General features: G+C 52.3%; 10 protein-coding genes across 16 annotated transcripts; 7 read left to right on the forward strand and 3 right to left on the reverse strand.

Moving 5' to 3' along the window:
- Positions 1 to 248: 248 nt before the first annotated feature.
- Positions 249 to 2,036, forward strand: PPTG_14503. 2 transcript variants are annotated; one of them, XM_008911836.1, is made up of 3 exons: positions 249 to 986; positions 1,064 to 1,405; positions 1,497 to 2,036. In XM_008911836.1, the coding sequence occupies exons 1-3, from the start codon at positions 276 to 278 to the stop codon at positions 1,917 to 1,919; spliced, it is 1,476 nt and encodes a 491-aa protein (XP_008910084.1). In that variant the 5' UTR covers positions 249 to 275; the 3' UTR covers positions 1,920 to 2,036. The 2 variants fall into 2 exon arrangements, with proteins under 2 accessions (XP_008910084.1, XP_008910085.1); XM_008911837.1 differs by having other exon boundaries at positions 249 to 1,405; positions 1,497 to 2,030.
- On the forward strand, positions 2,021 to 3,911 carry PPTG_14504 (hypothetical protein). Of its 3 annotated transcripts, XM_008911840.1 has the most exons (4): positions 2,021 to 2,164; positions 2,291 to 2,766; positions 2,842 to 3,180; positions 3,252 to 3,911. In XM_008911840.1, exons 1-4 carry the CDS (start codon positions 2,080 to 2,082, stop codon positions 3,675 to 3,677), a joined length of 1,326 nt encoding a protein of 441 aa, XP_008910088.1. In that variant the 5' UTR covers positions 2,021 to 2,079; the 3' UTR covers positions 3,678 to 3,911. The 3 variants fall into 3 exon arrangements, with proteins under 3 accessions (XP_008910088.1, XP_008910087.1, XP_008910086.1); XM_008911839.1 differs by having other exon boundaries at positions 2,021 to 2,766; XM_008911838.1 differs by having other exon boundaries at positions 2,021 to 3,180.
- A 27-nt stretch (positions 3,912 to 3,938) lies between these two features.
- Positions 3,939 to 6,136, forward strand: PPTG_14505 (hypothetical protein; the record flags this gene model as incomplete). Of its 4 annotated transcripts, XM_008911843.1 has the most annotated exons (9): positions 3,939 to 4,020; positions 4,097 to 4,329; positions 4,393 to 4,595; positions 4,662 to 4,809; positions 4,882 to 4,953; positions 5,021 to 5,133; positions 5,196 to 5,439; positions 5,511 to 5,584; positions 5,658 to 6,136. In XM_008911843.1, the coding sequence occupies 9 exons, from the start codon at positions 3,939 to 3,941 to the stop codon at positions 5,719 to 5,721; spliced, it is 1,233 nt and encodes a 410-aa protein (XP_008910091.1). In that variant the 3' UTR covers positions 5,722 to 6,136. The 4 variants fall into 4 exon arrangements, with proteins under 4 accessions (XP_008910091.1, XP_008910089.1, XP_008910092.1 ...); XM_008911841.1 differs by having other exon boundaries at positions 4,393 to 4,809; XM_008911844.1 differs by having other exon boundaries at positions 5,511 to 6,136.
- PPTG_14506 (hypothetical protein) lies at positions 4,934 to 7,701 on the reverse strand. Its single transcript, XM_008911845.1, has one exon. The coding sequence runs from the start codon at positions 7,570 to 7,572 to the stop codon at positions 6,292 to 6,294; it is 1,281 nt and encodes a 426-aa protein (XP_008910093.1). The 5' UTR covers positions 7,573 to 7,701; the 3' UTR covers positions 4,934 to 6,291.
- A 321-nt stretch (positions 7,702 to 8,022) lies between these two features.
- Positions 8,023 to 10,240, forward strand: PPTG_14507 (hypothetical protein). The gene is made up of 4 exons (XM_008911846.1): positions 8,023 to 8,715; positions 8,811 to 9,306; positions 9,382 to 9,692; positions 9,772 to 10,240. Exons 1-4 carry the CDS (start codon positions 8,060 to 8,062, stop codon positions 10,184 to 10,186), a joined length of 1,878 nt encoding a protein of 625 aa, XP_008910094.1. The 5' UTR covers positions 8,023 to 8,059; the 3' UTR covers positions 10,187 to 10,240.
- A 1,865-nt stretch (positions 10,241 to 12,105) lies between these two features.
- PPTG_14508 (hypothetical protein) lies at positions 12,106 to 13,612 on the forward strand. Its single transcript, XM_008911847.1, has one exon. The coding sequence runs from the start codon at positions 12,462 to 12,464 to the stop codon at positions 13,212 to 13,214; it is 753 nt and encodes a 250-aa protein (XP_008910095.1). The 5' UTR covers positions 12,106 to 12,461; the 3' UTR covers positions 13,215 to 13,612.
- Positions 13,613 to 13,855: 243 nt separating this feature from the next.
- Positions 13,856 to 15,045, forward strand: PPTG_14509 (hypothetical protein; the record flags this gene model as incomplete). Its single annotated transcript, XM_008911848.1, has 6 exons — positions 13,856 to 13,906; positions 13,979 to 14,023; positions 14,101 to 14,335; positions 14,408 to 14,748; positions 14,827 to 14,883; positions 14,956 to 15,045. The coding sequence occupies 6 exons, from the start codon at positions 13,856 to 13,858 to the stop codon at positions 15,043 to 15,045; spliced, it is 819 nt and encodes a 272-aa protein (XP_008910096.1).
- A 206-nt stretch (positions 15,046 to 15,251) lies between these two features.
- Positions 15,252 to 15,917, forward strand: PPTG_14510 (hypothetical protein; the record flags this gene model as incomplete). Its single annotated transcript, XM_008911849.1, has 4 exons — positions 15,252 to 15,362; positions 15,455 to 15,533; positions 15,599 to 15,775; positions 15,838 to 15,917. The coding sequence occupies 4 exons, from the start codon at positions 15,252 to 15,254 to the stop codon at positions 15,915 to 15,917; spliced, it is 447 nt and encodes a 148-aa protein (XP_008910097.1).
- Positions 15,918 to 16,118: 201 nt separating this feature from the next.
- PPTG_14511 (hypothetical protein) lies at positions 16,119 to 19,854 on the reverse strand. The gene is made up of 2 exons (XM_008911850.1): positions 16,538 to 19,854; positions 16,119 to 16,453 (listed from the first exon to the last, which is right to left on the reverse strand). Exons 1-2 carry the CDS (start codon positions 19,740 to 19,742, stop codon positions 16,269 to 16,271), a joined length of 3,390 nt encoding a protein of 1,129 aa, XP_008910098.1. The 5' UTR covers positions 19,743 to 19,854; the 3' UTR covers positions 16,119 to 16,268.
- A 559-nt stretch (positions 19,855 to 20,413) lies between these two features.
- On the reverse strand, positions 20,414 to 20,774 carry PPTG_23578 (hypothetical protein). Its single transcript, XM_008911851.1, has one exon. The coding sequence runs from the start codon at positions 20,735 to 20,737 to the stop codon at positions 20,486 to 20,488; it is 252 nt and encodes an 83-aa protein (XP_008910099.1). The 5' UTR covers positions 20,738 to 20,774; the 3' UTR covers positions 20,414 to 20,485.
- Positions 20,775 to 21,149: the final 375 nt, after the last annotated feature.

Raw genomic sequence — 21,149 nt, forward strand, 5'->3', positions numbered from 1 at the left:
AGCGTCAGAATGATGGTCAGTTCTGTTGCTCCACAACCAGGAATCGAGCTCGAGAAAAAATGGTATCACTGGATTGCTTGTCGTCAAAATAGCCTGATTACATTTTTTTTTTTTTTAGCTTAATTCGTGCATTTTTGATGCAATTAGTCGCGAAAAACCGATGGCTACATATTTATGGATTGGGAATTTGGACGGACCAGATCAGGTCGCTTTTTTTTTTTTTTTTTTATGAGATTTAGTCCCTTGCAGTTGGTGAAAAGCAGTGGCGCCAGAAAATGGCGTTCCTCGCCGACGATGACGCCGCATTTGAGGCAGTGCTGAGCTTCGTGGATGATTTTGCTGCACATGAACCTTTGATGGGTGATGACATAGCCGACAGCTTAGAGACGGACAAGATTTTTCGCGACGATGAGCTCGAAATGCCGATGATTGAGGAGATGCACCTTCAAGTCGCCGGAGGAACCGATGCTACTTTAAGCCTGCGTCGTTCTTCAAGACTATCCCAGCGATCAAGTGGCTGCAGTACTTTGAGTACGAATACTACTCTGTCAGGCTCTCTCCGCTCAAGCCGCCGTGTGGCCAACAATACAAAGAAAAAGGTGTTGCGCAAAGCTGGGGAGTATGCAGACCCCAACCGTGCTCGCAATGAGCGAATGCTCGAAATAGCCTACCTGCGCGAGAAAGTGGGACAGCTGGAGACAGAGCTGCAAAACGCTCGAGAGCGACCATCGAGACCATTGACAGAGCTGGGAACACGGAGCGCAACAAACGAAAATGACCCTGGTCTGGAGGAACAAATCGCTGCTTTTGCAAGCGAAAACCGGTTGTCAGCTGCTTCGAGTTCGTGGGAGGAGATTGCGGTTCATCAGCGAAATGAACGAGAGGAGGCAGAGCGAGAAAATGTGCGACTGAAGGTGGTTCTTGCAAGTCAGATAAAAGTGGCCAAAGATTTGGAGAGCATACTGCTCAAGCGCGCTCGACAACAGGTTTGCTAAGATAAAGTTTACTGTGTTCTCATTGTATTCTGAACGATGGATCACTCATGTGTATTGTGGTGCGGCAGATTGCCGAGTGCTCCGCATCGATTCAGAGACGAGTTGATATAGCTTGCCCTTCAGGCCACACATTGGACTTCCGAGCTGATGCTGCTGACTTCCAGGGTTTGCTGCAATACCTTGACGACGCGTATAGCCAAGTCGATACAGTACTGGCTGCCAATGGCCTTGCATGGAAGGAAATGACACTGCACGACGTACAGATGCGCGAAGGCGTCAATGGAATGTATCTTGAAGTGTTCTCAAACAAGGTTTTGCCCTTTGGTCTGCATGCCACAGCGGAGGCGACATGGAACTACTTCAAGGGCTCGAAGAAGCATCGAGGCACTCTGTATGCGAAAGAAGCCCAGGTACGTTCATTCTTAAACTGCAATGTTGTCATCCACGTCTATATATTAACGAGATGATCTTTTTTCTAATGATGACTCAAATCTTTTGCAGGATCTTGACACACCGTACACGGTCATCGAACACTTTTCGAAAGAACTGGTTGCTGGCAATTCGAGCACGGATGTGCGCATCAAGCAGATTGTCCGGCGTTATGTTGAATCTCATCGCGAAATCGTGGTGTGGGTGGCATCAATTACCCCCGTTAACATGACTCAGAAGCCATTCGGGGGGTTTACTTCCCGCCATCGGAGTTACGCTGTCATCAAGCGCGCCAAAGCTTCGACCCCTCAACACGAATTATCGTTACTGCAGCTCGTATCGCACGGAATGCTCGATACCCAGACCGGTACCATCTACGATCCCAAATACGTTCGAGCACTCACTGACTTCTTGCTGAACGATGCAGCACGAAATATCAAGGCGGATCAGCAACTCATCGAAAATGTCCTCATGGATCAAATGCTGCGTCCGTGAGAATGGGCCCCGTTGCCTTTTTTTTGGTCCGAGATCAGTACACTAAAATAATGTGTCTAATAAATTTAGGGCGTTCAGAGCAAAAAATACATTCAGGAATATTTGATCGAAGCAAAATTACGTAAAATTGGTAGGAGCAAATTGACCAAAATTCTGCACCATGGCGTTCCTGGCCGAAGACGACGATGCGATGCGCGCGTTCGAGGCCGTACTGAAATTCGTGGACGACTTCACAGTCAACCAAGGTTTGTTGCCAGATGAAGCACTCAGCGCAGCAGCTGACGTGCAACCTCCTACCACGAACGGGTCGGAAACGCCATCAAACGGAGCTTTTGACAACGCCACTGTTGTTGTTCCGGCGAGTAATACAGGACAAATGCTTTGTCAAGGCTCAGTAATACGAGAACGATTAAAAGGAAATGGGACTGCTTCCCGACCGGTGTCTGACGCCATCAAAGCGAGACGCCGAGCAGCTGACAACGCCAGAAAACGGATGCTGAGGAAGGCTGGAGTCTATGGAGACCCCAACCGTGCGCGCAACGAACGCAAGCTGGAGATTGCGTATTTAAGGGAGAAAGTGGGACAGTTAGAGAAGGAGTTACAGACATTACAGGAACGCCCACTTCTCACGAACTCAGATAGGCGAGAGACTGGAAATTGTGCCAGTGCACCGCCGAATTGTACTGAAGTGCAAGTTTCTAGTATTTGGGAAGGCTTTGCTGCTCGTCAGAGAAGTCGGAGAGAGAAAGCAGAACGCGAAAATGTACGGCTGAAACTGGTTTTGGAAGGTCAGATCAAAGTAGCCAAGAGCTTGGAGAGCTTACTACTGAAGCGGGCCCAGCAGCAGGTACGAGAAGCTCTTTATACTTGTATCGCTGATGCTCATGTAGTGTTAATTAATGCTGTTCGGTGTGTGTTTCAGATTGCTGAGTGCACTTCCTCCATTCAAAAGCCAGGCGATATTTGCCCACTTGGCCGCACATTGGATTTTCGTGCAGATGCCGCAGACTTCCAGGAATTACTGGAGTATCTCGACGCAGCATATAGTGAAGTGGATGCAGTCCTCGCAGCAAACGGTTTGGCGGCGATGGAGATGACACAGCAAGATATACATATGCGTGAAGGCGTGAATGGTATGTATCTTGAAGTGTTTTCGAACAAGGTTATGCCCTTCGGGCAGCACGCAACTGCTGAGGCGACTTGGAACTACTTCAAGGGCTCGGAGAAGCACCGAGGGAATCTATACGCCAAAGCGGCGCAGGTATGGACAATCTTGTGATGTTTGATGAAAAGCTCTGTGACGACTTACAATAACTGTTGATTAACTTGCAGAATCTGGATACGCCATATACCATCATCGAACATTTTTCCAAGGAGCTGTTCGCAGGAAACTCGAGCACAGACGTCCGTGTGAAGCAAATTATACGGCGATACGTTGAGGCTGATCGCGAAGTTGTGGTCTGGGTTGCGACGATCGCCCCTATTGAGATCAAGCGCAAGGCCTTCGCCGGACTGAGTTCTCATCACCGTAATTACGCTGTCATCAAGCGCGCCAAGGCGTCTACACCCGAGCGGGAACTGTCACTTTTGCAACTTGTCGCACACGTGACTCTAGATACTGAGGCGGGCACCATCTACGATCCGATGTATATCCGAGCGCTTACCGACTTCCTGTTGAACAATGCGGCGGGCAACGTCAAGGCTGACCAGGAACTCATCGAAAACGTTCTCATGGACCAAACACTGGACCAGCACTGACGCGAATATAGCTCGTCCTGAGCTTGAAAACACGTGTCAGAGGCGCTCCGTACAGGTGACGACACTAAGTCGGCGTAGACCACCTTTTTGATCGGAGCAGGCCGGAAGGCGGGAAAAAAGCGTAAGCATTGCTTCTCCATGTTTACAGCCCTACCATGCTAAAATAGAGGGGGTTGGTTGCCTTACAAAATTGAAAACGAATCAACATTGACTATTGTATCACTATACAGTGTTTCAGATGTTTACTGTGTGGGCCACATCATGAACTACCTTTTTTGCCACGTCGATCGCACAACCAAAACACGCCGACGAACTACGAGCAAGATTGCCATGGCTCAACCCGGTACGTTGCTGCTATCAGTTTCTCCCTGCAAGTGTTCTCAAACTCATTACACCCCTCCTGTCTGTACAACCTTCAGGCTCATTCCAGAACCCCAACAACCGCCAGCGGCCGATGCAGTTCAACGCGACGCCTGGCTTCGGCGCGGCTCCACAGTTCCCATCGCAGCCGGCCATGGGCCAACAGCGCACGCCACAGCGTGGCCCAGCGCACCAGTTCCACCAGAAATCCGTAGCTTCTCCTGCTCCGATGCAGGCTTCGACCTCGGACGGATTTTTCAACCAGCAGGCCGCTTCGGCCTTCACCCAGGATGTGAGTACACTGCAGACTCAATGAGGCGACATACTGGACCTAATACTTATCGACATTGTTCAGTATCACCAACCAGGAATGAATGCGGTGCCTCCTGCCCAGCAGCAGTTCCAGTCGACACCCGCAGGCTTCCAACATCGCCACCCAGCGCACGGCGGCTATGCGCAAAATGTTCCGCAGCAGACCCCGCCGAATAGCAACCCACGGCCGCATATGCAGCACCCTCAGCAGGCGCAGCAGGCAGACTTTATCAATCAGTTCTCCAGGTCAGTAGATTTTTATTTTATTGACTTGAAATTTATGCTTAATTTTGCTTTTGCTGCTGGCGGTAGCAACCCGATGGCAGGACTGGCGATGAATAGTGCGCAAGATTTCTTGCAGAAGCAGTCGGAGATGTATTTACCTGGCGCATATGGTATTTGGGGCAGCTTGAAGTACTATTTCACTGTCAACAACTCTTACGTTAAGAGTCGTCTCAAGGTGCGGATTCAGCTGTGCTATTGGATTACTATACAGTGCTTCTGACCCGTATGATACCATCTTGAATTCTAGATCTTGCTGCTCCCGTTCCGGCACAAGAACTGGCGCCGTATTGGCAATGGCGAGCAAGACGAATCCAAGCCAGTGCGTCAAGTACTACAAATGTAAGGGTTTGTAAGTTCTAACCACATGTTGCTGCCATATTTTTCAGATGCAATACGCTCCTCCTACTCGTGATAGCAATGCCCCGGATCTCTACATCCCGCTGATGGGATTCCTGACCTACATTTTGCTTGTGGGTTACTCCAAAGGCACTTCGAACCAGTAGGTTGCGATGGCTCCCGCTACATCCAAAACGCAGCACTCACGATGATATTTTATAACAGATTCAGCCCGGATGTGATCACCAAGGATGCGAGCTACTGTCTTGTGATGCAGTTGATCGAGATCGGCGTTCTGGCTGCCTGTCTTTACGTGCTAAACAGCTCGATCTCGTTCCTCGACTTGGTATCTTTTTCCGGCTACAAGTATATTCCGTTGGTGATCAATGCGGTCGTCTTCCAGCTGCTCGGCTCGATCGCTTACTACGTGTTCCTCCTGTACACTGGTGTTGCCGTGTCATATTTCACAGTGAGTTAATGAACTGTGGAAATACTAGTACCTGAAGCTCGCAGTCTAACCACTACTGTCATGTGTTGTAGCTTAACTGCATGAAGGGAAGCGTAGCGGAGCCATCTCCTGAGAACCGCCTCTTCCGGAACTACCTGCTTTTCGGGTGAGGTTCATGGATTGCTGGCAAATATTGCTGCCCTCATATGCTCACTTATACGTATGTTTGAATCTTGCAGCGTGTCATGCTTGCAGCTCATCCTCGTGTGCTGGATCTCTTACACCACCGCTCCTGGCGAATAAATGGCAACCGAGGAAGGCACTGCAGCCTAGCTTTCAAGGAGAGTGGATGCTGCGATGGATAGCTACACTATTAGCCGTGGACTTGGGGATCTGCAGCCAACGTATCACGCACGCGAACCCGTCAATAACTGAAGCCACTTACTAGTATGGTCTTTGCTGAATTCTTCTCTTGTCGTTTGTTCACCTTTCGCATCAGTTGCCCACGATGTCGATGACTTCTTGTCTGTGCCACCGTGCCGGGCGGGATGAATTTCTTTCACACTGGGCGGTGTTAAAAAAACACCTAGCTACCGGTATCCCGTATGCTCTTCACTCCTCCTCCGCGAGCACTGGGAAGACCTGCAGCTTTCCTATGGTACAAAGCTAGAAAACAATATGCAAAACATGAAGTGACACCTAATCGAAGGACCGACCCGCCTGAATGCAGTGAGGGTAGTGATCGTATCTGGGGACAAGGCAACTCATGCTCCTGCCAAACGGGAGCAAGAAGCAGTCGACCCGGTCACTTGACCTATGTGGCTGATAGTTCATTCCTTCGATCTGGTTGTCGACGCCACTCTTCGAGAAGAGTTACGTCACGACGGCCATGATGTCCACGGCGTCAAACTGGAAGGACCCGAACGGTGTCGAGCCCGTCGACTGACGTGGTGGGCTGGGCAACGGACACGTCTCCTCTTCCACTCGCTTCAACGGCGCTGACGCAGGCCGTCTGAGGATCTGCACCGGCATCGGGCCCTTCGAATTAAATAGTGGAGCTGTCGCTCGCGTTGCAGTTGGTCGCGATGTGGACTTTCCAAAGTCGTGTGGGTTGCCATCATACTCGAACTTCTGTCCCGTCAGACGCTCGTTTACACTGAACATCTCTTCCACACTGAAGCCCTTCTTCGCGTTCCCGAACGTCTCGTCATTTAAGCCGTCATAGGACGTAGCTGTGTCAAATTCCGTGCCAAAGTGGCCGCGACTGGCCTTCTTTGAACCAGTAGTAGCTGGTCTGTCGTTGTGGGGCGTCGAGATTGATCGCTCCATGCGATTCTTCTTCTTGCCACTCTCTGTGTTCTGTTGAGCAGCACCGTTCGTAATCAGCGTCAACGGGCGATTCCGCGGAGCAGAAGCTGCACGTCCTGTGCTGTTTGGAGCAGAGTTGCTGCTTTTCTTTTTGGAAGTCTTGTGTCCCTTGACCCAGCGCTTCAATCTTGACATGAAGGGCATGACACTCCACGTCTTCTTGGGTAGAGCATCGAACGTGAACCATTTGATGGTACTGATCTCCTTGCGTGTCTGCGGTGCAAACGCGTAGTCCTCAGGAACATCTGGGCACATGTACATGCGCATGCGCTGATCATTAGCCACAAACTCCAGATATTGCTTTGGCGCGAGGTTGTCCCCGACATCGTAGCCGCATTCCTCCAGCACTTCTCGCCGTGCGCAATCCATATCGGACTCGCCCTCGTTCACCTTTCCTCGCGGGAATGTCCAGCTCGTACCCTTCCAATTGCGCACCAATACAAGTTTGGTGCGCGCGGAGTTGAGCAAGATGCAGCCTACGACGGGCACCTGGCGCTGATACGTCTTGAAATCCTGGAACAGCTCGTCGCAGCGGTGCGCGAGCGGTCGCAGTAGCGGACAGTGTGCGAACATCTGCCGGGCGAAGTCGTTGAGCTTAACGTGCTGCAGATGCGCGTACTGGTCGGCGTAAAAGTCCTCGTAGAACCAGAAGCACTGCTCGATCTGGAAGAAGAGGCGCTCGCTCGAGGCCAATTCCGACTCAGGCAGGTTCACCAGGAAGCGGCTCTGCAGCTCATCCATCACTTCGGCCAGACTTGGCTTCTTCTTAGACGTCTTGGACGTCATGATGGTGTGAATGACTGTCTGCTGCTTCGTGTCGCTCGTGACAGCGGGGATTCGGCTCGTATTTGGCTTGCCGTTCGCGGTTTCTTTTCTCTTGTGGAGCTCTAAATGGGGTCCCTTGCGTCAACCACGGGCTTCAAAAAGAATCTCTGACAATGGATACATGACCATATACGATTTAGTTGTGGAGAGCAAATTTTACAGGTAACTGATACTAACGCTGTTGAATTCACAACTTGTGTTGAGACATGCATTCCGAAAATGGATCCGTGCCGTTAGATGAACCATAAAATCCTTTCGAATAGCCTAATCTGAACCATCGAAACAAGTCAGAAACATATGACTAACCCCCACCAGTATGAACTCAACGAACTGTCTAACGGCACATTCACGCTGGCTTTTTTTCTCTCCTCTCTTCCGTCAGAAAACATAACCTGCAGCAAGCAATATAATTACGTAAATTCTGGACCTCCAGCCAATTGCTGCGTCGATGACCATGGAGCAGTGTGGCGAGGCGCCACGACGCAAGCGGAAGAGCAGATTCAGCGATGCCCCTGCAGATTCAGCCGCGCCAGCATCCAAGAGACCCGCTGTGGGTACCGACACATCTCCCGTGTTGGACCCCGCGGCGCTAGCGCGCGCCGCAGCTGCTAAGATATCTCGCGCCATCCCTGGATCATCAGTAACAACAGCGCTCCCCGTGCCAGCAGCCGTGCCTGGAAGCGCAGCGGTACATGTAGACCCGGAGGAACTAAGCCGCATTGAACAGGAAAAGCGACGACGGACAGATCAGATCTACAAGTCGGTGCAGAGTCAAATGAGCCACATCAAAGAGCTACTGCGGAAGCCCGGAGCTTCTACGGCTGCCGTCGCTGCATCCACTGCGATGCTGAGCGCTCGTGCTGCTGGCAGCGGTACCTACATGCCAGCACCATTACTTCTGGATGAGCAGGGACGAGAGATTGATGCAGCAGGGAATGTAGTCGTCAAGAAGCCAAGCGAAGCGACACTCAAGGCCAATCAGGGAGCGAGGGGTAGCGATGCTGCCAAAAAGAACCAAAACCCATACCTATCCCATCGCACAGTGGACGAGGACGATAAACTAGAAGCAGTGGATCCCCGACTCAAGGTTACCAAGCGAGAGACGTACGTGGCATGTTGAAGCGAGGTGCAATAGTATGGTGGACGTGAAATGGTACTAACATATTGTCTGTTGTTCTGCTATGCTGTTCCCATTGTAGACGTGCTCGCAAGACCTTTAATTTCGTTGCACAAGGCACTTACGTGAAGCAGGCAGAGCAGGTTCGCGCTCGTGATGCCAAGAAGATGATGGCTGGGTTCACGTCGGGACGCAATCCGCGAGGATACCAGAAGGAGTCAATTGTACCAATCGATGAATCAACCGAGCCGACCGAGTCAACTCCAGAGGATGATGAAAAGTCCAGCGAAATGGAGATTGACAGCGTGGATGTTCCGCTTAAACCTGAGATGTCTACTCCTGACGTCGAGTGGTGGGATGTGGAGTATCTCCCCAAGGACAAGCGTGCTATTGTGGACAAGTTTGGATTTATCAAGGCTAAAGCTCGCAAGGAGGACCCCGATGTGACAGTCTCCTACGCTGACATGAAACTCAAGTACTGTGGAACTGCGCACGTTTGTGAGCACCCAGCGCGGCTCAATCTGATTACCAGACAGGATAACAAACCCGTAGCGGTGCCACTCATGCTGACTGCTGCGGTACTTGTTGCTCTTAAGCTGGTCAACTGTGATGACCCGCAGCCTAATATCGTTCTTTGATTATGAACAATACAGGAACGCAAGAAGATCCGTCGTCAAAACCGCGCAGACCGGGAGAAGGAGAAGCAGGATAAAATCGCGCTGGGCTTATTGCCACCACCAGAGCCAAAGGTGAAGCTGTCAAATATGATGCGTGTGCTGTCCGAGCAAGCTGTGGCAGACCCGTCGGCCATCGAGCGCAAGGTTCGCGATCAGATAGCGCAGCGTGAAAAGAACCACGAAATGCGTAACTTGGCACGCAAGCTTACGCCCGAGGAGCGTCGCGAGAAAAAACTCCGCAAGATTAAAGAGGACGCCGCTGGAGACATCCATGTGGCGCTTTTCAAGTACGTGCTCTGTGCTCTCATTGTTGTGATGTTCCATGACAGGCCGACTAACTCGCTTCAACTTCTACTACTGAAACAGAGTGCCGGATCTTTCGAACCCGCAACATCGCTTCAAGGTCGATGTCAATGCGCAGCAGTACCATCTCACTGGCGGCGTACTAATCTGCAAGGACAGCAACATCAATATGGTGGTAGTGGAAGGAGGCAAGAAGGCCATTAAGCAGTACACGAAGCTCATGATGCGACGCATCGACTGGAACGGGGCGCGCGAGGCCGAGCAGGAGTCGGACAGCGAGGACGAGGACGCAGCAAAGCGTGGCAACGGCTGTCTGCTGGTCTGGCAGGGCGTGGTGGCTCGCAAGGCGTTCAACAACTTCCGCTTTCAGGAATGTCGGACATCCGCCACAGCCCGCAAGGTCATGGAGGCCAAGAACGTCGTCCACTATTGGGATCTCGTCGAGAAATCTGCGGAGACTGCTGCTGCCGAGCCGTAACTAGCGCAATAGAGCGTCAATATGAAATGCAACAGAGGTAGATTTTTACTGTCACTTGGCGTTATGCGAGTGTAGTCAGTCTTGTGGTGAACAATGGTCTTGCATCGATAGTCTGACCGCCAAGCTGCCACCAAGTTGGTGGGCCAGATCTTGGCAGGAACACGACGTTGCAGTGCTCTGTCGTCCTGGTTTTGCTCCAGCGATGCGATGTGGCGTCCATCTCAAATTGTGGTGTTGTGGCTGGTGTGTCGTCACGATGTAGGCGAGTCCTGCGTTGTCGTGGTGCACAAGAGATGCTGGCATGTTGACTCGGTCTCCGTTGCGAGTCTGCTTGCAGAGATGCGAAGCGTTGCGATCATCGAGGCGACGGTAATCCTTTGCACAATACCGAGATGATCTTTCTTGAAAACGAGACCAAGCGCTGTGATTGAAGATTCGCTGCCCTACGCCATGCGGTGAGCCATCGGCTTAGCGGCTGGAGCTAATCTCCTGTCCTCTCATGCTAAGCTGGCGTGCGATCGGCGGATGTTCCAAAGTTGGAATCCAAACGCTAGAGGGAATCGCGCTCTTTTACGCCTCCAGCGTAGCGGATTTTGCGGCATGAGTGCTATTATTATAGGCGCACCAACGGCAACGCGCTATACGGATACCGTGTGAATGTTTCGCAACGATTATTGTTGCATGGCGAGTGTGGCCGCTCCTGCTACGCTCGCTGCCTCGTCACCGTGGCCTGACAAGAGTGGCGTTTGACGCGAGCAAAATCTACCGCTGTTGTTGCTCGTCGAAGCGGAGTGGGGCCAGACAGTCAGGTTGGCAATCTTGGCCAGCGCGACTAAGCTCGTGGAGCTTGAAGCGCTGCCGAGCAGAGACCGAGGCTGGTTTGTCAACTTAGCGACAGTCTCGACGGCAAAGTCAGCGGGAGCCAGCACGTCGAAAATTCCTTGTCATCCGCTCGTAGATTTTCGGTGCAACAGCCTCCGGCTCCGAGCAGACAAGTCTCGATTTCAGGCGAGCGACCGAGGGAAAAAGATATCGCGGCAGCGAAATCCATGTTTGTATAAGTTTGAGCATGCTGTCGGCACCGATAGCTCCTTGGTTCCAGCCGCGGACGGCGGAACTCAACGGCCATGCATGCTCGCCATCTGTTTAGAGCCTGGTGCTGGCAATCGACACTTCATCCAGCGCCAACAGCCCCTCTTGCAGCTCAGAGACCGATCGGATCGTGCTGCACGGATGATGCTTGACATCTTCCGGCCGCCATCGCTGAGTTGATGTCGACTCGGCCCTTTCCTCGTGCCAAGCGCACTCAACAGGGCAGGTTGTAAGTTCCCCATCTGCGCCGCGTTGCCGCAGTTCGTTCAACGCGGAGAGGAAGCTCTCCGCTTGGCGATCGAACTGCAACCTGCAAGAAACGGGCCTAGCTGGCGGCTGGAAGAGCTCAAGCCGCGCCAGATGGAGGATGGCGATGATGGCCGTGGTGGAGCGTTTGTGAGCTCTGGCCCCTTCCCTGTGCGCCGCATAGCGAGCGCAAGACGCGAGGCTGTCGCCTACGTGTGCCTATCCCGAGGAGCACGCCTCCAAGGACGATAGGCAAATATGTAGGAAAGTCGACACATACAATATCATAGTTACTCGCACAAGGTAGAAAATCATCAAGAGGGCTATTGCAACGAGGAAACTTGCCCAGCCCTGCCGCGTCCTCACCGCGAACAGCAGCAGAAGGCAACAACCGGAATAAGGTCGTCGATCTCCAGTTTATGTTCTACAGTTTTTGATTTTTCTGAACTCGTTTGTCTTGTTGTTTGTATGGAGACCACAAATTAGAGTGGGCCAAAAAGTTCCAAGATAAGGCAGAAGGGGCAGGGTTGGTGTCACGCCTTTTGTAGTCCGTCGTCGATCCTGATACAATGCACGGATGGCGACGGTCGCTTCTACCCCAAGGTTCAGCTCCGGTGAGAAATTCGTTCACTGTCCACTCGCGGATCGAACACTCGATCGACCGCTCCACGCGTTGGGCGGGGCACGTCACAACGCAATTTAGCTTCGGCTTTGGAGCTGCTCGGTGCTGACTTTCTCCTTATCGTCGGCCTCTATTACGTGCAGTGTCTTCGTCCCTCTCTGTGTCTGGATACCGGCCACCTCTCGCTCCTCCGAACGCGTTCACCGGGTTACTCACTCTTCTCCACATCCTCAGAGCTCCTTGCCTAGCGATCACCCCCACGCTCGGCAAACACAACTCAATAGACCTCATCCCCTACACAAGACTCAACCCAAGATGCGGATGACCGACATGGGACCCATGGAGACCCCGAGCTACGGCAGTCCCAATCGGATGCACGTGCTGGCTAACGGCGATATCGTGGACTGCGGACGTCTGCCACAGACAGCGCGCAACAATCTCTACAAGACTGAGCTCTGCAAGCACTTCACGGAAAACGGAAGCTGCCGGTACGGCTCCAAGTGCCAGTTCGCGCACGGCGAGGAAGAACTGCGTGGCGTGCTACGTCACCCCAAGTACAAGACCACGCGCTGCAAGGCCTTCATGTCCACGGGCAAGTGCATGTACGGTTCACGCTGCCGCTTTATCCACACCCGGCACCCAGGCGACGAGGACCAGCGGTTCGTCGACTACGGCAGCAGCGATCTGTCCAGCACCGCCAGCGAGTCGGACGACCAGGAGACACACTCCAAGGACCTGTTGGTGAACCCGTACGGCAACGTACTGGAGCCTATCGACTTGTCCGTTCCTTTCGGCGGCTTCAACCAGCAGATGTCATTGGCACCTCTGTCTGGCTTGTCGCCTCCCAAGCCCGAGTTCGACTCGTACCTGAGTCGCGACCCGTTCCTAGACTATTCGTTCCAGAGCAGCGACCTCGGCAGCTTCGGCCTTCGAAGCAGCACCACCAGCAACTGCAGTGGCGACGCGCTGAACGCCATGTCGCCTCGCTCGGCGAGTAGCACCGAGTCTGCGACTTCCAAGTTCTCGCGCTTATCCATTTTCCAGCGTATTTGCCGCGAGGACGAATAGAGAGGGCGGCAGTGAGCCACGCCACCAGCCAGCTCCGTCCTCGTCCAGCATCATAATTTATCAGACGACCCAAGTGCACAAAAATTGAGAGTGAAGTGGCGTGACGACACAAGCAAAAGAATCCTGGCTTCGACGTCATCGCTGGCTGGCGACGAGAGCCCCCAAGTATAACTGCGTCAGTGGATTGACGGCAGCCTCGTTTTTCGTTTCCCCCCCCCAACCCGGAACAATTTTTTTAAAAAAAAAAAACGTTTTTTTTATTGACATAAACTCAAGTGTACATCTACAAACGGCATTTGTTGCTTCGAGTTTGGATTGACGAGGCTCACCTAGACATATTCAATTTGATTAAGCAGTGTAGATCGTGTCTTGTCAATAGATCGGATGATGAAAAAACTTTCGTGTATCGTTCAGCGGAGCAGTTTGTTGTTGCGCATTTTTCATCTTGCAAGTGTCAATACTGTATCGCACATGCAACATTTAGGAACGGTTATTGATGATTGGTAGAAATTTTCTAAATGCCGTGTGATTGGCAGTTAATAGCATTGATAGGCGAACGCCATGCAGGAACACCGAAGAACGTGGCGCTCGCCTCGCTGGGTACATTCGAATTCCACGCCAAAGCGGCATTTGCAACAGTCATGCTCACCGAAGCGCTCGTCATCACGTGGATCAGCATGTGCGCGACCATGGTGCGATCCATTGTGTGATGCAGCTGAGACGAATCCGACTGACGGTTTTCTTTCGCTGACACATTTCGCTAGCTGTACACGGACCCGCGACTTTGGATCGTCGTGACCTCCTCATTGGTACCAAGGCAATTGCCATCGTTCCTGTCACTTTGTTCTGCTAACGTTGTCATTCTACTGTTTGGCAAACTGGCCAGGCTTTCGCGATTGTCCGAGTGGTGGTTGTACCGCTAGCATCGGCCAAGGTGAAGGCATTTCCGACTTTGTCGACATTTGGCCAGCTACTGTTTAGCAACACATTGGTGTCGATGCTGCATTCGGCGCTTTCGTCTCTGCTGGCAATATCGGCGCTTCTCACATCTCACTCGCTGAATGGCGACTACGTCAGTACTGTAACCCGGGGGGAGTTCCTGGCCACCTCAGTCTCTACTGGTGGGTAACTTTCAACTCTTTTCGAAGTTGAAGTACTGATTGCATAGCTTACCTTGTTCGGCTCGGCTTCAGGTTATTTTGCCTATGACTTGTGGGACTATGTGCTGAATGGTCTATACGTCAAGTCCCCTGGAATCGTCGTGCACCACGTAGTAGTGCTCATCTGCTACATTTCCGCTCTCACAAAGACCGTGGGTGTGCCGCTACTGTCGCTTGCGTTGGTGTGCGAACTGCAGTCAGTCTTCATGCATGCTCGGAAGTTGCTAGTCATGAGCAACTTCTCAGTGCGGTTGTCTCCACTTTTGCAATGGGTATGGCGCGCACAGTGGGTATCGTTCACCGTGGCTCGATTCATACCCCACGTAGCCGTCGCTGTCCTGACGTATCAAGCAAAACACCTTTTCGTACAACAGGTATCGCACCACAACAAATTATTACAGCATCAACAGTTCTAACATCGCTTGTATCGCTTGTATCGCTTGTATATACAGATCCACTTCGCCATGGCCTTTGGTGGAATTATTTTCATCAACCTGCTAAATGTTCAGGTACGGCGATTTTTCATCATAGCTGATGAAAAAAATCTGATGTGATTGCTCGCCATTTTGTCATTTTCCCAGCTCTTATTCGACGTGCGCAAAGCGTGTCGAAAGGACAGTGCGCCGCCCAAGGCGCCCCCTTCGTCAGTCTCGGTATTGAAAACACCCTGATCATCGCAATTGAGCACCAGTAGCTAGCACATTACTTTTTCGTCGACGAATGACTTCAACAACAACTTCAACTCGCGAAAACGATTAGCGTTTTGTGTACGGTACACTATTTATTGTCATTGAAGAAGTTGCAAAAGAGAAGCGCGGACTTACTCCTAGACCCGCTTGGGCAGCGGAGGGAGAAAGGCAACGCGTAAGCGGGCGCCATGACCATGAAAGGCGCCAAGACCGACGCGGAATGGTTCTCCCCCGAGGAACTGGCGGCTGCACGGGAGGAATATCTGGAGGAACAGGAGAAGGAGCAGCCGTCGCCTCAGGTAGCGTCTCCTTTCGCGGATCTGAGGTCACCAGTGCGGAAATCACCACGTTGCTTACGCTATCACTTATTTGTTGTCATTGCGGAGTGAAGGTCAAACTGCGCTATGCCATTGCACTGGCAAAAAGCCGCAAGTGTGACGATAAATACCGCGCAATCGGATTACTGGAAGGTAAAAGGCAACTTGGCAAAACAAAAATGAAATTGAAGGAAAGCTCACCGAGTTTTTATTGTCAGATCTGCTGGAGCAGAACTATTCCCCCAAGGAGAGTTTGTACTGGATCGCACTGACGCTATGTGGGCTTGGAGAGTACCGTGCCAGTCGCAGCTACTGCGAGCGCTTACTCCGCATGGAGCCGTCACACATGAAAGCACAGTTGCTTCACAAAAGAATCAAAGAAGTCGTGGCAAGAGGTACGTGATGAGACTTCTACGATACAATGTGGGGGATTGATGTAAGCTATTGTGTCGAGTAGAAGATGGTGTGGTAGGCGTGGGCATCGTTGGGGCTGTAGTCGTTGCAGGGCTGGCACTCAAGTTTTTGCTCAAGAGATAAGCAGTGGATGTGTGTAGGCAAGTCCAGTAATTGACGTAGACCCTCTTCAGCTTCCAACCGAGCGATACTATACACCAAGCGTTGCAGTGGGTTCTGATTAATACTCGGGGTAGACAGAACTTTTTACCACAATTGAGGAGACTCAACGAGCAAATCAACTTCAACTTTGAAAATTCAAATTGATGCAACATAAATTGTGAATTTGCATCTCCAACATATCTTTTCTATTCAAAAGCAGGTTACAAGATCCTCATGACCCAACCGACAAAACTACTTACTACCCTATCGTTTTCTTATCTCTATATGCATTTCCTACGTCGTCAATCAATAACCAAATTCACCTCTGACATCTTACAGCTGAGACAGAGCCTGCTGCTCGTCACCGCTGAGCTTCGCCCAAGCGCCCTGTACCACCGGACCAGGCAGCTGAGACTGCAACTTGGCCAACAGCTCGCGAAGCTGAGGCTTGGACTCCTCCGAAATGGTTGACATGTCCTCATCGTCAGCAGCATCCTCAGCCTCGGCCAGATCGAACACTGAAATAGTAACAATAACAGCGGCACAAAACAGTTAGCACACAGCTTCACCACATGAACCAGTGGATATCAACATAAACTTACGAAGAGCAGACGCAAACACCTTGAGGATCTGAGGAAGGTTCGCGTAGTCGGCGCCGAGCACATGAGCGTTGCCGCTGTTCACCAGCGCAATAAGACGAGCGTGAACATCGCGGGCCTCGAGCACATCGGTACGAAGCGGAAGCCAGCTGAGCCACATGGGCCACATCTTGGCCGCATCGACAGCACCCTCACGGGCCAGACAGATCTTGGCCACAGCACTGATAGCGTTGTCACGAGCAGCACCAACTTCGTCATCGTCCACATTGGCCGAGACGTTAACCAGGTGCACCAGCTTCTCCAGAGCGTTCTGACAGAACGGGTCAAACGCAGCTCCGCACTTCTCAGCGCTGACACCAATACCGTAAGCGGACGCCTGGATGACAGACGGGCTCTGATCCTCAAGACCCTGCACAAGGTGGTTTAGGAACAGCGGCACCAGCTCCTGGGCGGCAGCGCCACAGTGCTCGATGATGTCATCGATCATGCAGATAGCCTGGCCACGCAGCATCGGCACCGTCTTCTGCTCAAGCAGCGGCGTCACGAACGCCAGCAAGTGAGCCTGGAACACTGGGAAGAAAGCCTCCTTCTGGATCTTAACAATCCAGCCGATCGAGTCGACCATCGAGCGGAAGACTCCTTCCTCCAGCTCGTCGTTCTCGGTCTGTTGCAAAGCAGCTTCGGCGTCATAGTCCTCGTCCTGCTGGTTCTCGTGGTGCTGGGTCATCAGACGCTGAGCGCTGTTGGACGCCACGGTCTTGAAGATCTCAACCACACGCGGGACGTGCTCGAGCGGAATGCCGACCTGGAATCCCTTGTCCTGACTCTCCTTGCACACTTCCAAGACGGCCGACATGGCTTCAGCGAAAGCTCCAAGACATTCCAGGTCCTCTTCCTCCTGCAAGCCCTTCAGCATCGGCTCAAAGAACTTCTCAAGGAGTTGCTGCGGGAACTGCGGTGCAGTCGCGCCGTGGCCGTGGTTTAGCGTGCCGTCCACCGCACAGTTCAACAGCTTGGCCATCGTCAAGCTGCTCACGATGCGAATGTCCTCAACGTACGTGAAATCAATCAACGGGATCATCACCTGCGCCACCTCGGCCACGTACGGGTAGAACCAGCCCTCCAGGTCAAGAGCCGATTGGTACAGCATGTTGCAAGCATTGGTCTTGTCCTCCAGAGCGCTCGTGTTGATCTCCAGACGCTTCTTGCCCACTCCACGAATCTCCAGCGTCATAGTCTCCTTGCCATCAGCAGTCTCGCCATCCTCCTCGACATCACCGTCAACGACATCCGACAACTGAATATCGGGCTGGATCTGAGCCTGTTTGATCAGCGACGGGATCACATGAGGCAGATACGGCACAAAGTCCTCCTTCAGGATACTGCCGATACGCACGCACGACTGGGCCACGTACTGCACCTCCGGACCCTCCAGTTCTTCACTGGACTGGACACGCACCAAGATCTCCATGATCTCCTTGGCGTCGTTCACGAAACGCTCCTTGCCCACAGCCTGGCCGATCAGAGCAATCGACTCCATGGACTTGCCACGCAGCAGAGAGTATTCCTTACCATGAGCGTTGGTCAACACCTCCTTGGCCAGCGGGATGAAGATGTCGTAAAAGCGCAGGAACTCGTCTCCGATCACCTTGGCCACACTGGCCACAGCAGTGATAGCCTGCTCCTGCACCTGACGCGGACACGAGCGCATGGCATTGAACAGCGCTTCAAGAAGAGCTTGGCTATACGGGGCCACGTACTTGGCTTTGCACACGTTGGTGTTGCAGAAGTTGATGACCACACTGGCCGCCAGAGCGCGAGTACGCAGCACACCTTGTTCGTTCTGGATCAACGCCGTAAGTGCAGGCATCACGACGGCGTGGAACTTGGCCTGAAAGTTCTTGCCCTTCTCCACCTCGCCAAAGTCCTCGGCCAGCTGGCCAATGCTGTGCAGCGCAGAGTACTGAACACGCGGGTGCTGGTCGTTCAGGAAAGGCAGTACCATGCCCACAACGTTGTCCAGTTCACGAGTCATGAGCGACTTGGCGCCCTCGCCCAGCAGACACGTAGCATACAGGCCAGCGCGACGCTTGCGCCAATCAGCATCGCCCAGGAAGCCCTTGATGACCGGGATGGCCACGGGCAGCACGGCGTTGCCGCCCAGAGACGTACTCAGACGGTCAATGGCAGCGGCACTAGCGTTGCTGACCGAGTTGTCGGCGTCGTTGGCCTCCGTGAAGCTCTCCGGGTCGTCGAACTTCTGCACCCACGTCTCGTCCTCCTCGACTTCGCACATAAGCTGGATAACCAGAGGCACCACGTTGCTCACGATGAACTGCGACTTGCGTACCATACCGCCGGCGTTCTCACATAGCGAAATCAGGAATTCCAGGGCGAGTTCGCGAGTCTCCGAGTCAAGCTCCTGTGACGAACATACAAAGATCATAGCGCGGGCCACGTCGTCCAGAGAGTTGCGAAAGAACTTGGGGTGCACCTCAGCGATCTGAACGAGGGCCGACAGCACCTCACGGAAGGCCACCTCGTCGCCGGCGTTCACCAGGACTTCAATGATGCGCAGCATGGGGGCGATGATAATGGCAAAGGCAGACAGTTCCTGCTTGTCCTCGAGCGTAAGCAGGAAGGCCGAGGCGGCCTTGAGGCTGGCGATCTGCACCTCGCCATTGGCGTCGTTCAGCGAGTTGGTGAAGAGTGTGAGGAAGCTCTCTTTGTGCGGGGCCAGCAGGTCGCCGACGTACTCGGCCAGCTTGGCCAGCAAGTCAAAGGCCGTCACGCGCAGCAGAGGGTCGGCATGTGTGGTGAGCGCCGAGACGGCACTGAGAAGCTCAGGCCAAGGCTGCTCGAAAGTTTCCGAGATGGCAGCCAGCTCCGCGATAAGGTGGCCAAGCTTGCGACGAATGTGGGCCACGGGCTCACTGGCCACGGCCTCCAGCAACTGGGCCTTCAGCGTGGCCTGCGCGGCCGCATCCAACTGTGTGTAGACGCCGGCCTTAACCTCCAGCAGCGGACGCAGTAGCACAGGGGCGAATGCACGTGCCTCCGGCTCGGGCGCCGTGCGCAGCAGCTGCACGAGGTTGGCCACAAGCGTCTGGGGTTGCTCAGCCTTGAAAGCCTCGTACGACGCCTCGGCCTGCTTGCGCGTCGCATTATCATTGCTCATCAGAGCGGCCACCAGCGCCGGGAAGTCCATAGCGATGAAGTCGGGTAGTCGAGCGGAAGAGATGCAAAGAGGACGACGCGCTGCTTAGGCTGGCAACTTGGGGAATGAATCTCGTTGGACGAGTGACCTCAGCCAATCGATCAGCTGTTTCGTGAAATGGCTACGAAAAAAGCGCGGGAAGACGTGACGCAACTTAAATATGTATGTTGCACTCGGAATGAAATAATTAATTGATAAGAAATAAAATTGATTTTATTGACAGCAAATAATTTATTTGTACTAAAATTAAAATAATATTTATTGTTTTATAAAAGTAATTATTTCAATCTTAATAAAATAGCAATGATATTAATCGCATTTGAGACTGCGTCAAACAAAATATATCTATTGAACCTAAGTACAAATTGCGATTTGAGGCTACTACTTAAAAGAGGGGCGTCATAGCTATCGATTGAGCGCACGTACGTCCAATTTGGCGCAGGTGGTGCGGAGTACGAGATCGAGAAAAAAAAGATCTCCATGTTAAACTTGAAAACTCATTTTTTTTATTGCATATCTAGACGTAAAATTGAGTGAGGAATCTGTTGATGGTATTTATTTTAGCTATTTCTGAGTATAACCTTATGAAAATTGCAAAAAAAAGTATGGTGGGTTCAAATCCTTGGGGTATTTTTAATTTTTTTCCCTAAATTTAAACTTGTGACCATAAGTAACATTTTGATTTTTTCTGGAGATAAGCAACATTGTTTGACAGTGAGCTCGCTATATCGCCATCACTCTGTGGTCTTTCGCTTCTTAGCCTGAGAGTGTGGTGTTTTGCTGCGGGTGTCTTCACGGAGTCGTCTGCGCTCTCTCTTCCCCTGCTGATCTTGGTTTCGTTTGGCTGCCACAGCCATTGCCGCACGTTGAGTACGTCGCACTTGCTTCGCGGTTTTGGCTTTTTCTTGCTGTCGCTCGCTGGGCTTCGCGTACATCGGGTCGTCGCGGAATTCATCGGGGACATAGGGTCGAATTGATTGGAACATTTGGGCGATCTTCTCCGCGTTGGGAGGAGGGGGGGGGCAAGGTCTCAAGATGCTCGGTCAGAATGCGGAGGACCTTTTCCTGGGATGTCAGTGCCCTGTCGATCTTTCTACGTAAGTCAAACTCTATAGCGTCCCATTCAGGGCTCTTCCGGCAGGACACCACTCCAGGTTTGCTGATGTCCGTCGAGAATAGTTGGTATTGCTGGATTCCATCCAACCTTTTGTAGAGCTCAGTCAGTTCTGCCTTGTACCCCTTAAATAAATCTCCGTGACCTGAGATCGTAGGTCGCGTCAAACAAAAAGTTGCTTATGTCGTTTTCTTCCTGAAACTCACTGGAGGCGCTGGTTGTTGATAGCGACTCGACATCCCTTTCGCAAGCTTCGGAATCAGGAGTAAAGCTCTCGTCACCAC

This window comes from Phytophthora parasitica, assembly GCF_000247585.1.
Source record: "Phytophthora parasitica INRA-310 unplaced genomic scaffold supercont2.43, whole genome shotgun sequence".
In the NCBI taxonomy this organism is placed as follows: Eukaryota; Oomycota; class Peronosporomycetes; order Peronosporales; family Peronosporaceae; genus Phytophthora; species Phytophthora nicotianae.

Bases quoted from the DNA above. Each gene is read 5' to 3' on its own strand.
- PPTG_14503 (XM_008911836.1), top strand. From the start codon at position 276: ATGGCGTTCCTCGCCGACGATGACGCCGCATTTGAGGCAGTGCTGAGC. The intron at 987-1,063 runs GTTTGCTAAGAT...GTGGTGCGGCAG, and splicing joins TCAAGCGCGCTCGACAACAG to ATTGCCGAGTGCTCCGCATC. The intron at 1,406-1,496 runs GTACGTTCATTC...AATCTTTTGCAG, and splicing joins TGTATGCGAAAGAAGCCCAG to GATCTTGACACACCGTACAC.
- PPTG_14504 (XM_008911838.1), top strand. From the start codon at position 2,080: ATGGCGTTCCTGGCCGAAGACGACGATGCGATGCGCGCGTTCGAGGCC. The intron at 3,181-3,251 runs GTATGGACAATC...ATTAACTTGCAG, and splicing joins TATACGCCAAAGCGGCGCAG to AATCTGGATACGCCATATAC.
- PPTG_14506 (XM_008911845.1), bottom strand. From the start codon at position 7,572: ATGACGTCCAAGACGTCTAAGAAGAAGCCAAGTCTGGCCGAAGTGATG.
- PPTG_14507 (XM_008911846.1), top strand. From the start codon at position 8,060: ATGACCATGGAGCAGTGTGGCGAGGCGCCACGACGCAAGCGGAAGAGC. The intron at 8,716-8,810 runs GTACGTGGCATG...TTCCCATTGTAG, and splicing joins AAGGTTACCAAGCGAGAGAC to ACGTGCTCGCAAGACCTTTA. The intron at 9,693-9,771 runs GTACGTGCTCTG...CTACTGAAACAG, and splicing joins ATCCATGTGGCGCTTTTCAA to AGTGCCGGATCTTTCGAACC.
- PPTG_14508 (XM_008911847.1), top strand. From the start codon at position 12,462: ATGCGGATGACCGACATGGGACCCATGGAGACCCCGAGCTACGGCAGT.
- PPTG_14511 (XM_008911850.1), bottom strand. From the start codon at position 19,742: ATGGACTTCCCGGCGCTGGTGGCCGCTCTGATGAGCAATGATAATGCG. The intron at 16,454-16,537 runs GTAAGTTTATGT...TTACTATTTCAG, and splicing joins GGTGTTTGCGTCTGCTCTTC to TGTTCGATCTGGCCGAGGCT.
- PPTG_23578 (XM_008911851.1), bottom strand. From the start codon at position 20,737: ATGTTCCAATCAATTCGACCCTATGTCCCCGATGAATTCCGCGACGAC.